The 12,142-nt window shown below is 48.1% G+C and overlaps 1 protein-coding gene across 3 annotated transcripts in view; it reads right to left on the minus strand.

Moving 5' to 3' along the window:
* Positions 1-12,074, minus strand: part of LOC106609217 (diacylglycerol kinase iota) — a 50,250-nt gene extending 38,176 nt beyond the window's left edge. For all 3 annotated transcript variants that reach the window (XM_045721962.2, XM_045721965.2, XM_045721961.2), the window contains exon 1: positions 11,525-12,074. In XM_045721962.2, coding sequence (XP_045577918.1) covers positions 11,525-11,757 — 233 coding nt within the window. In that variant the 5' untranslated portion in view covers positions 11,758-12,074. The remainder of the gene's footprint in view (positions 1-11,524) is intronic.
* Between the last annotated feature and the right edge of the window lie 68 nt (positions 12,075-12,142).

Raw genomic sequence — 12,142 nt, forward strand, 5'->3', positions numbered from 1 at the left:
GAGTGAGTGAGTGAGTGAGTGAGAGTGTGTAGTGTCAGATGGTCCGTGCAACTTAGCCACATCATCCCAGTCTTCCCCCGTCTCAGTCACCCCAAGGTCTATTCTGGGAACATTGCGTCATTACGCAACCCTCACGACCCTGACCGTTGACCCACAACCCGACACCGACAGCTGTTCGTCAGCGCGCCGTCCAAGGTTTTACGTGACATAGAATTCACAACATCACGTACACAGTGATTTTTGTTGTTTCTTTTAAGACGGAATGAGAGTTTCTTCAACCGCAAACACACATCACACACACAGACACACACACACACACACACACACACGCACCCACATAAAGGCCCAATGCACACAAACACATACATAGACAATGGCAGGAAAACTCAAAATAGTGTAGACCAAAAACATGAAGACCTTAACGACACGCATTAAGCACTCACAGACATAGACACACACTGACCAGGGGTGGACGAGACTAGGGAGAGGGTCAGGAAAAGGTTGTCATGGTAACCTCAAACTTCCTTCCCTCTGAGTTCATCTAAATACAGCATCTCTCTCTCTCTCTCTCTCTCTCTCTCTCTCTCTCTCTGAGTGGGTGTATGTGAGAGCAGCTGCAGTGAGAACAGAGCGCGGCATACTATCAGCTCCTATTAGATCAAGTCCTCTCCTCGCAGCACTGATATGACACACACACACCCCAACCAAAGCACTTTGAACACACAGCCTGCTAGATCAGACTGTGTATCATATACAACACAAACACACTTAACTAAAATCCCTGTGAGACTTCAACACTTCTTCAACAAAAACAAAAGAGAGAAGAGGAGTGAGGAGAGAGGAGAGGAGAAGAGAGGCATGGAGAGAGGAGAGGAGAAGAGAGGTATGGAGAGAGGAGAGGAGAAGAGAGGTATGGAGAGAGGAGAGGAGAAGAGATGTCTCACATATGGAGAGAGGAGAGGAGAGGAGAAGAGAGGTATGGAGAGAAGAGAGAGGACAGGAGAAGAGAGGTATGGAGAGAAGAGAGAGGAGAGGAGAAGAGAGGTATGGAGAGAGGAGTGAGGAGAGGAGAAGAGATGTATGGAGAGAAGAGAGAGGAGAGGAGAAGAGAGGTATGGAGAGAAGAGAGATATGGAGAGAAGAGAGAGGACAGGAGAAGAGAGGTATGGAGAGAGGAGAGAGGACATGAGAAGAGAGGTATGGAGAGAAGAGAGAGGAGAGGAGAAGAGAAGAGAGGGTATGGAGAGAGCAGAGGAGAGGAGAGGAGAAGAGAGGTATGGAGAGAGGAGAGAGGACAAGAGAAGAGAGGTATGGAGAGAAGAGAGAGGAGAGGAGAGGAGAAGAGAGGTATGGAGAGAGGAGAGAGGACAAGAGAAGAGAGGTATGGAGAGAAGAGAAGAAAAGAGAGGTATGGAGAGAGGAGAAGAGAGGTGTGGAGAGAGGAGAGAGGACAATAGAAGAGAGGTATGGAGAGAAGAGAGAGGAGAGGAGAAGAGAGGTATGGACAGAGGAGAGGAGAGGAGAAGAGAGGTCTGGAGAGAAGAGAGAGGAGAGGAGAAGAGAGGTATGGACAGAGGAGAGGAGAGGAGAAGAGAGGTCTGGAGAGAAGAGAGAGGAGAGAGGAGAGGAGAAGAGAGGTATGGAGAGAAGAGAGGAGAGGAGAAGAGAGGTATGGACAGAGGAGAGGAGAGGAGAAGAGAGGTCTGGAGAGAAGAGAGAAGAGAGAGGAGAGAGGAGAGGAGGAGAAGAGAGGTATGGAGAGAAGAGAGAGGAGAGGAGAAGAGAAGAGAGGTATGGAGAGAGGAGAAGAGAGGTGTGGAGAGAGGAGAGAGGACAAGAGAAGAGAGGTATAGTGAGAAGAGAGAGGAGAGGAGAAGAGAAGAGAGGTATGGAGAGAGGAGAAGAGAGGTGTGGAGAGAGGAGAGAGGACAAGAGAAGAGAGGTATAGTGAGAAGAGAGAGGAGAGGAGAAGAGAGGTATGGACAGAGGAGAGGAGAGGAGAAGAGAGGTCTGGAGAGAAGAGAGAGGAGAGAGGAGAGGAGAAGAGAGGTATGGAGAGAAGAGAGGAGAGGAGAAGAGAGGTATGGAGAGAGGAGCGAGGAGAGGAGAAGAGAGGTCTGGAGAGGAGAGAGGAGAGAGGAGAGGAGAAGAGAGGTATGGAGAGAAGAGAGGAGAGGAGAGGAGAGGAGAAGAGAGATATGGAGAGAGGAGAGAGAGGAGAGGAGAAGAGAGGTATGGAGAGAGGAGAGGTATGAAGAGAGGAGAGAGGAGAGAAGAGAGGCATGGAGAGAGGAGAGAGGAGAGGAGAAGAGAGGTATGGAGCGGCTTGCTTTGTCAGCACGATTCACTGGCAGATAAAAGACAATCCCATCTTTGACTCTTCCCTTATTTCTGCTAAATGAAACCAATGTACCTGTTGGAGGGAGATAAGAAAGCGCTGAGTGGAGAAGAGGAGGACAAGATGCTACTGAAACAGCAGACGTGTCCCCAATCTGTTTGTCTTCTTTAACCCTGTAATGTCTGAGGTTTTTAGCATTGTAACACACACACAACAGACACATTTGCAAATACACACACTCGCAAACACGCATTCGCAAAGACATACACACACACACACACAAGATGTCGCAATAGGGTTAGGCAAAGGTTATGATAAGGTTAGAGTTGGGTAGGAATGACGTTGGAACGGGATTAGACAGAGGTTAGGCTTGCTGCTGAGGGAGTGGTGTCTCCTGGCTTCTGTCTCACTCTCATCTCCTCACTGGCTAATGGAATCAATGATTTACTAAATGAGGCTCTGCTACCCAGAGAAATCACACACACACACACACACACACACACACACACACACACACACACACACACACACACACACACACACACACACACACACACACACACACACACACACACACACACACACACACACACACACACACAATACCTCCCAGACCACAGCTGGAGAGCAAGGGACCTTCTAGAATTACTGAGATCTCCAAACAACTGTTCTGTGTATTGTGTGCTGTGTGTGTGCTGAGAAAATTCACAGAGTGAAGCTTACATGTATCAATGCTATTGCAATTAACTCCCACACCTGTCTGGATGATAGGACCACAGCCAGGCATTTTATTCTGCTTTTGTGTGTGTGTGTGTGTGTGTGTGTGTGTGTGTGTGTGTGTGTGTGTGTGTGTGTGTGTGTGTGTGTGTGTGTGTGTGTGTGTGTGACTGGTAGGATTACAGAACACTGCTAGTCCCTCAGCACTCAGAGAGATGACTCTCCATTCAGAGCTAATGCCTCGCTTGCTCGCAGACACACACACACATACGCTCTGCTCACACATAAACCCTGACACACTGGCACCTCATGCACTAGGATGAGGATATGAGAGGTGTGGATCGCCTCCTTTCCCCTCTCTGCCTCCCTTCTCCTCTCCCTCTCTTCCTTTCTCCCTCTCTCCCTCTCTCCCACTCTCCCTCTCTCCCTCTCTCCCTCTCTTCCTCTCTCCTCTCCCTCTCTCTCAGCCAGACACGTGGCACAGTGATGGAGTCACTCTCAGCTCAGTGGGGCTGTCTGTGGCACCGCCAGATGGACTGGACAGCACAGAGAGGGGGGGGGTTATTTGTCTAGGCAGAGAGCTCTGACAGAAAAACAGCAGGTTTAACAGGCACACACCACACCTGTTCCTGCCCAGCCATCCACTCTGGGGCCTAGTGAATCCTGCTGAAGCTTGGGGCTGTAGTAGGGCCCCTCAGCCTGGTCTGCAGGGCTGGTCTGCCTGGTGCTGGGTGATGTGAGGGGGGGGGGGGGGGGGGGGGGGGGGGGCAGGCAGCAAGAAAAGCCTCTTACGGCCAGACAAACACCAAATAAGGAGAGACAGACTCCACGCAGCCTGAACATCCAATCCCCTTAATGCCTCATCACACTGCATTATGGGATGAAAACACCAGTCGCCAGCCCCAATCTCAGCGCTGCTCTGCTCTGGGAAATGCCAGGAGACAGAGAGACCTTTTAAAGGAATAATCTGTCCTCTACTCCTGAAACAGACATCAGCCCGTTCCTCTCTTCACCACACAGATTAAGACTGACGGTTACCTACGGTTACCTACGCATGTATTATCACACACTGTTTATGTGTCTGACCTGCCCCACAGACCTGCTCCCATCAAATAAAACACTGGCATGCACACACACACATACACACACACCCACCAGAACAGGGTATTACAACCCACAATGAGGAGGAAAGAGAGGAGGATGTACCACAGTACTAACGTCCTGGTGTGTGTGTGTGTGTGTGTGTGTGTGTGTGTGTGTGTGTGTGTGTGTGTGTGTGTGTGTGTGTGTGTGTGTGTGTGTGTGTGTGTGTGTGTGTGTGTGTGTGTGTGTGTGTGTGTGTGTGTTGCGTGTGCGTACTGCGCGAGCGATTCGCAGACTCACGATTAAAACCCCTACACACACAGAGAGAACACCCAACCATCTCACACACGCAGCTCAAACACACACACACACAGAACACCCAACCATCTCACACACACAGCTCAAACACACACACACACAGAACACCCAACCATCTCACACACGCAGCTCAAACACACACACACACACAGAGAACACCCAACCATCTCACACACGCAGCTCAAACACACACACACACACACACACACACAGAACACCCAACCATCTCACACACGCAGCTCAAACACACACACACACACACAGAGAACACCCAACCATCTCACACACGCAGCTCAAACACACACACACACAGAGAACACCCAACCATCTCACACACGCAGCTCAAACACACACACACACAGAACACCCAACCATCTCACACACGCAGCTCAAACACACACACACACACACACACACACAGAACACCCAACCATCTCACACACGCAGCTCAAACACACACACACACACACACACAGAACACCCAACCATCTCACACACGCAGCTCAAACACACACACCGCTCCACATTCACAGGCTGCCAAAACTCCAGAAACTCAGCAGCTTATCCACCTCCTCGCACCAAACCAACTCACAGAGAAGGATCGACTCCTCCTCTCCCTCAGTAATCACAACTCACAGAGAGTGATCGACTCCTCCTCTCCCTCAGTAATCACAACTCACAGAGAATGATCGACTCCTCCTCTCCCTCAGTAATCACAACTCACAGAGAATGATCGACTCCTCCTCTCCCTCAGTAATCACAACTCACAGAGAATGATCGACTCCTCCTCTCCCTCAGTAATCACAACTCACAGAGAGTGATCGACTCCTCCTCTCCCTCAGTAATCACAACTCACAGAGAATGATCGACTCCTCCTCTCCCTCAGTAATCACAACTCACAGAGAGTGATCGACTCCTCCTCTCCCTCAGTAATCACAACTCACAGAGAATGATCGACTCCTCCTCTCCCTCAGTAATCACAACTCACAGAGAGTGATCGACTCCGCCTCTCCCTCAGTAATCACAACTCACAGAGAATGATCGACTCCTCCTCTCCCTCAGTAATCACAACTCACAGAGAATGATCGACTCCTCCTCTCCCTCAGTAATCACAACTCACAGAGAATGATCGACTCCTCCTCTCCCTCAGTAATCACAACTCACAGAGAATGATCGACTCCTCCTCTCCCTCAGTAATCACAACTCACAGAGAATGATCGACTCCTCCTCTCCCTCAGTAATCACAACTCACAGAGAATGATCGACTCCTCCTCTCCCTCAGTAATCACAACTCACAGAGAGTGATCGACTCCTCCTCTCCCTCAGTAATCACAACTCACAGAGAATGATCGACTCCTCCTCTCCCTCAGTAATCAAAGGGTTCATATGAAGGGGTCACCGCCTGGGCCCTGATCTGTCTTTTCATTTTGCCCATCCGTCTGGTTGCTGCCTACGCCCGCTGCCTGCTTCAGAAATACACGAGGAGTCACTGAACGAAGGGACAGAAGGACAGAGAGAGAGAGAGGAAGAGATGGAGAGAGCGGACGGGACGGGACGGGGGGGGGGGGGGGGGGGGTATCCATTGAAACAGGCCAGATAGAAGCAGACAGTTGTAAGCCCTCTATTCCCCTGCACTAGACAGTCAACGTTCAGTGTGTTATCATTATGTATTCATCTGTATAAAACGATGGCGTCAGCAGCACACTGTCTCTGCTGCACATGAATAAGTTAGTGAGGAAACGGAGGGGATGTACTTCCTCCCTGCTGTACAGCCCTCAGCTCAAAGCAGAGAGAGAGATGAGAGGGAGGGAGAGAGAGAGAGAGAAGAGAGAGAGAGAGAGAGAGAGAGAGAGATGAGAGTCAGGGAGAGAGAGAGAGAGAGAGAAAGAGGTTTTATAGCTCAAAGTCAGCCTTGAATAATGACAACAAATTATGTCTTGTATTTCCCATACACAACCACTACCAGGCCCAGGCTCTTCCCAAGGACCCAACCATTACCAGGTCCAGGCTCTTCCCAAGGACATCCAACCACTACCAGGCCCAGGCTCTTCCCAAGGACCCAACCACTAACAGGCCCAGGCTCTTCCCAAGGACCCAACCACTACCAGGCCCAGGCTCTTCCCAAGGACATCCAACCACTACCAGGCCCAGGCTCTTCCCAAGGACCCAACCACTAACAGGCCCAGGCTCTTCCCAAGGACCCAACCACTACCAGGCCCAGGCTCTTCCCAAGGACCCAACCACTACCAGGCCCAGGCTCTTCCCAAGGACCCAACCACTACCAGGCCCAGGCTCTTCCCAAGGACATCCAACCACTACCAGGCCCAGGCTCTTCCCAAGGACCCAACCACTAACAGGCCCAGTGCAAAGTTAAAGCCAGAATCATTAGTTGCTATATACATTTTTAGACTTAAAAATCAATGATATATACCCATTATTCTTGAAGACTATAAGCTATAAATGCCTCATGAGCTTAGTTCAACTGTCGTACCCCATTGGAACCCAAAAATATACATTTGTAAACAACGTAAATGTAAACAAACACTGTATAACCTCAAAACATGGTTAAAACTGCAAATTTAAAATCATGGATGTCAGTCCTTGCATCCATAACCATGCCTATGCATTTGAGAGTGGTTACATTTCTCCAGCACCCATCCCTGAGTTTTTTAGCGACACAGGGGTCGTTTTTTAGCGACACAGGGGTAGTTTTTTAGCGACACAGGGGTAGTTTTTTAGCGACACAAGGGCCGGGGAGAACGCTTTGTTATTGTTTCAGTTAAGGATGAGGTTGTGTCCCCTTTAAAGATGGTGGCAGCTCAGTTGACATGCTGTATGATGCTTTAGAGATACTTTAGCCCTAGATCAGCCTGTAGGCTAATGTCCTCTCTCCTCCGTTCTCTCTCTCCTCCTTTTGAAAAAAAGTAAACGGTAACCAAGGAGAGGCGACGTGGAGCGCGAACGTGGACGGAAATGCGCCTGTACGAAACGGGAAGCTCCTTAATTCTCGCGCGTCATCGGGCAAATGACGTTTACAGGGGTGGATCCCAAAATAAACGTGTAAAGTTATGAAAAATAAATGAAGTTAGTTGTGCAAGACATTTTATAAATACAAGGATTTTTATTATTATTTTGATTTCACCTTTAACCAGGTAGGCTAGTTGAGAACAAGTTCTCATTTGCAACTGCGACCTGGCCAAGATAAAGCATAGCAATTCGACACATACAACACAGAGTTACACATGGAATAAACAAAACATACAGTCTATAATACAGTAGAACAAAAGAAAACAAAAAGTCTATATACAGTGAGTGCAAATAGGCCATGGTGGCGAAGTAATTACAATATAGCAATTAAACACTGGAATGGTAGATGTGCAGAAGATGAATGTGCAAGTGGAGATGCTGGGGTGCAAAGGAGCAAGATAAATAAATAAATACAGTATGGGGATGAGGTAGATAGATGGGCTGTTTACAGATGGGCTATGTACAGGTGCAGTGATCTGTGAGCTGCTCTGACAGCTGGTGCTTAAAGCTAGTGAGGGAGATATGAGTCTCCAGCTTCAGAGATAAGTAGTATATAGTTTTTAAATGTGTGCAGGCTTTTCTCCTCCGACAACGCAACATCTGATCCAAAACTCTTCCGCGGTAGGATACACTTCTGCTTCCTCGCCAAAAGGACGCTATCAAGGAGGGAAGGGCCGTCTTCCGTTTGTCTACTAACGAATTGACACGCTCCTCGACAACTCGGCCACTTATCAGTTTCCCGGGGTCACGGAGGAGAGAGGACGAAGGAGAGAAAACGGGGGGACGGTCTTTTGCCCAAACAAGAAAAGGCCTATGACTCAGAGTTTGTCAGGAACAGAAAGCCATTAATATGTATGCTGAACTATTCATCGGTTTCAGTCGGGAGGATGAGAAAATGTGTCATCTGAACAATTCTACAATTAGGACTCTGATCGGCTGTTCAAAAAAGCAGGAGTCCCAGGCTGAGCGCTCTACTCTCTCACTGTGATAACTGATTAAATCCCTACAGGCCTCCTGGAGAGTTTTACGCTGATATTTGAGTCTGGGTTATGGATGTTGTGGCCTTTTCATGGCAAACAGATCTGGCCCAATTCTGGACGGTAATAACAATAAATGGTAACTGGGCCAAGCAGATGTGGGCCGGATTTGGGCCGGAACAATTTTGCTGTCAGCGTCTGTCTGTTCTGGTCAGTTCAATGCTTCTTCCTTCAGTTACTGCAGGCCAGGAACTGCAATCAGGGAACCATATCCAGAAAGCGTCTCAGAGTAGGTCTAGGACCTGTCCATATAATCATATTCATTATGATCTAAAAGGCTAAACTGATCCTAGATCAGCACTCCTGCTCTGAGACGCTTTGTGGATAAGGGCCCAGATCAGAGTTGATGTCATTCCATTTTGTCCTGTTTCTCTCTGTGTGGTTGTTAGTCTTCTCTCTGTTGTTGGGTGTCCTGGTTGGAGATGAAGTAACGATTTTATCCCACATGAGAGAGAAAGGCTTTGAACGTCCTCCTCTGGGAGATAGGCTACCCAACACACAACACAGACAACCACACATGCGAATGCATGCATACCCACACTTGCGTACACACACACACACACACACACACGTGTGCAAACACACTTGCGAACGCGCATTCACTCACAGACCCACACACACTGCACTCATTTTCTATGGCGGATACAAAAGTTAAAGAGAGTCAGAGTCAGTGAGAGTCAGTTGAAGAGTGTTGAGTGTGTGAAAGGGTAATTGCACAGTATTTCCCATAAAGGGACATGACACAATAATCTATTCACTCCCACAATACACACACACACACACACACAGTGGTGTAAAGTACTTAAGTAAAAAATACTTTAAAGTACTACATAAGTCGTTTTTTGGGGTATCTGCACTTTATTATACTTTCACTACATTCCTAAAGAAAATAATGTACTTTTTACTCCATACATTTTCCCTGACACCCAAAAGTACTCGTTACATTTTGAATGCTTAGCAGGACCGAGCATGGTCCAATTCACGCACTTATAAACAGAACCTCCCTGGTCATCCCTACTGCCTCTAATCTGGCGGACTCATTAAACACACATTCTTTGTTTGTAAATGATGTCTGAGTGTTGGAGTGTGCCCCTGGCTATCCGTAAATACATTAAAAACAAGAAAATGGTGCCATCTGGTTTGCTTAATATAAGGAGTTGTTTTATTATGTATACTTTTACTGAAATATATTTTAGCAATTACATTTACTCGTGATACTTAAGTATATTTAAAACCAAATACTTCTAGACTTTTACTCAAGTAGTATTTTACTGGGCGACTTTCACTTTTATTTGAGTCATTTTCTATTAAGGTATCTTTGCTGTTACTCAAGTATGACAATTAGGTACTTTTCCCACCACTGCACACACACACATACTGTACACACACACGCTGGGTGTCTGAGCACTGTTTATTTATGCGCAGCAGACAGAGACGTCTCAGAATAGATGAAAGGACCGAGAGCTTTCTGGGAACACAGTCCTGTGTGACCACTCACCCAGTGGGAGTCAGCTCAATGTGGTGATAAAACACACTAAGTACACTCTATCTATCTATCTATCTGTCTGTCTGTCTGTCTGTCTGTCTGTCTGTCTGTCTGTCTGTCTGTCTGTCTGTCTGTCTGTCTGTCTGTCTGTCTGTCTGTCTGTCTGTCTGTCTGTTTGGCTGGCTGGCTGGCTGGCTGGCTGGCTGGCTGGCTATATATCTATATATATATCTGTCTATCTGTCTATCTCAATCAATCAATCAAATGTATTTATTGACACTCACACACATAGACACACAATTACACACACTGCCTGGTTACCACCAATGCACACTCTCCAGCTGTGGTCTGCCCCCTGAGGGCAGTGTCACTATTACAGACTGGTGAAGGGGTGACCTATTACTGGTCTGAAAGGAGTCATTGTTTTACACACACACACACACACACACACACACACACACACACACACACACACACACACACACACACACACACACACACACACACACACACACACACACACACACACAGAGAGAGAGCCTTTGATGTTCAACAGTATCATTTCTCAGGTTTCTTTGAATCACACACTTAGACCACGGTGAGCTTGGACTTCAAACAGACAGAAGCTGCATGTAATCATGATGCATTCATTCACTACGGCTATTACAAACCAGAAGACAGACAGACAGACAGACTAAAGATTTGAACATCTCTCCACTCAAACCAAACGGCAAACAAATAATTAGGCGATATTGATTTGACCTCCAAAGCAGGCCGTTTTCCAATACAAGAGGCAGACAGACAGACACACAGACACACTACGCTATGCAAGACCAGACACACACACACACGCTCCACCTCTCACTAAATCAGAACGAAAGCTATAGCTTCCTCTGGGTTTTGTTGGTCATTAGCCAATTCCACAACCCCAGAAGCTGACATTCGAGAGAGTAGCCTGCCCTACACACACCGCGTGAGAATACATACATCACGGGGTCAGAACTCTCTCTTATACACACACACACACACTGCCTGTAAATCAATAAAGATAACCCCCTCTCCCTCCCCCTTCCACACACGACAACACACAGAAAAACGACACAGAAAATACAACAATGCGCATTCGCACACACACTATGGACACTAGGTCAGAATGCCAGTGTGCTAAAGCCAATGCGTGGTTCAGTCAGAGAGAGATAGCCTACTCTGGTAGTTAATCACAATTTAATAATGTAATAGTCTACCATATTAGTAATAATACAGTATTTCCGAGGACCTTATGTCAGAAATGTGTGCGCTATCAAATGCTCTATCTCTCTCTCTATTTGTGTGTTCGATTGTGTTTTTGTCAATGTTTGCCAATACAAACAACAGCCCAAGTGAATGTAAATGGGCAGAGAATTATCTAACGTAACAGTCCTCTAATTCCATCTTCCTCTCTGCTGTCTAAATCCTAGTTTTTATCCAAATAACGTTTAGCCCTTATTCCTGAAGGCTAGCCTTCTACGGTTGACTCACCTATACGAAGTCTGTTTCCTAAAAGCCAGACCCTTTAATTTCTCCTCCAGCGTCTCCACCTCCATCTCGACGAGGCTACTGAACGTATCGCTGCCCCCCATGGCCTCCTCTTCGCCGCAGCCGGACTCGCTGTCCTCCCCGGCAGCTTCCAGCGCCGTCAGCCGGCCGCTGAAGGTCCCGGGGGTGTGCTCCGCCTGGGACGGGCAGGGCTTGGCCAGGGGGTCCATGCTCATGCTGTGGCTGGCGCTGGACCCCCTCTCCCCGGTTACTCCGGGAGACAGAGACGGTCTACGGTGGGTATCGCTGGATGACAGTGTCCGTCCTTTTTAAGGTCGCGTTTGTAGAAGGGACCCAAAGCGGCGGGGATCTGTGTTCGCCGCACGGTCAAGCACGCGCTGGTGATCGCGAACGGCTAGTGCGAGATGACTGTCTGGAAATGGCAGCACGAGCTGCGGCAGGAACAACAAGCGTCAGCTCAACAGAAGCTCACGAGCTGCAGCAGGCACCATCCATCTCCGGCCCCGACAAGGGCATTGTGGGATACTCCTGCTCCTCCTCACTCCGCTGCAGCATCATCACCATGGTAAAAGTAGGGCAGAGCAGGGGCGGACTGGGACA

Source organism: Salmo salar, chromosome 07 (genome assembly GCF_965601325.2).
Source record: "Salmo salar chromosome 07, fSalSal1, whole genome shotgun sequence".
NCBI classification, from domain to species: domain Eukaryota; kingdom Metazoa; phylum Chordata; class Actinopteri; order Salmoniformes; family Salmonidae; genus Salmo; species Salmo salar.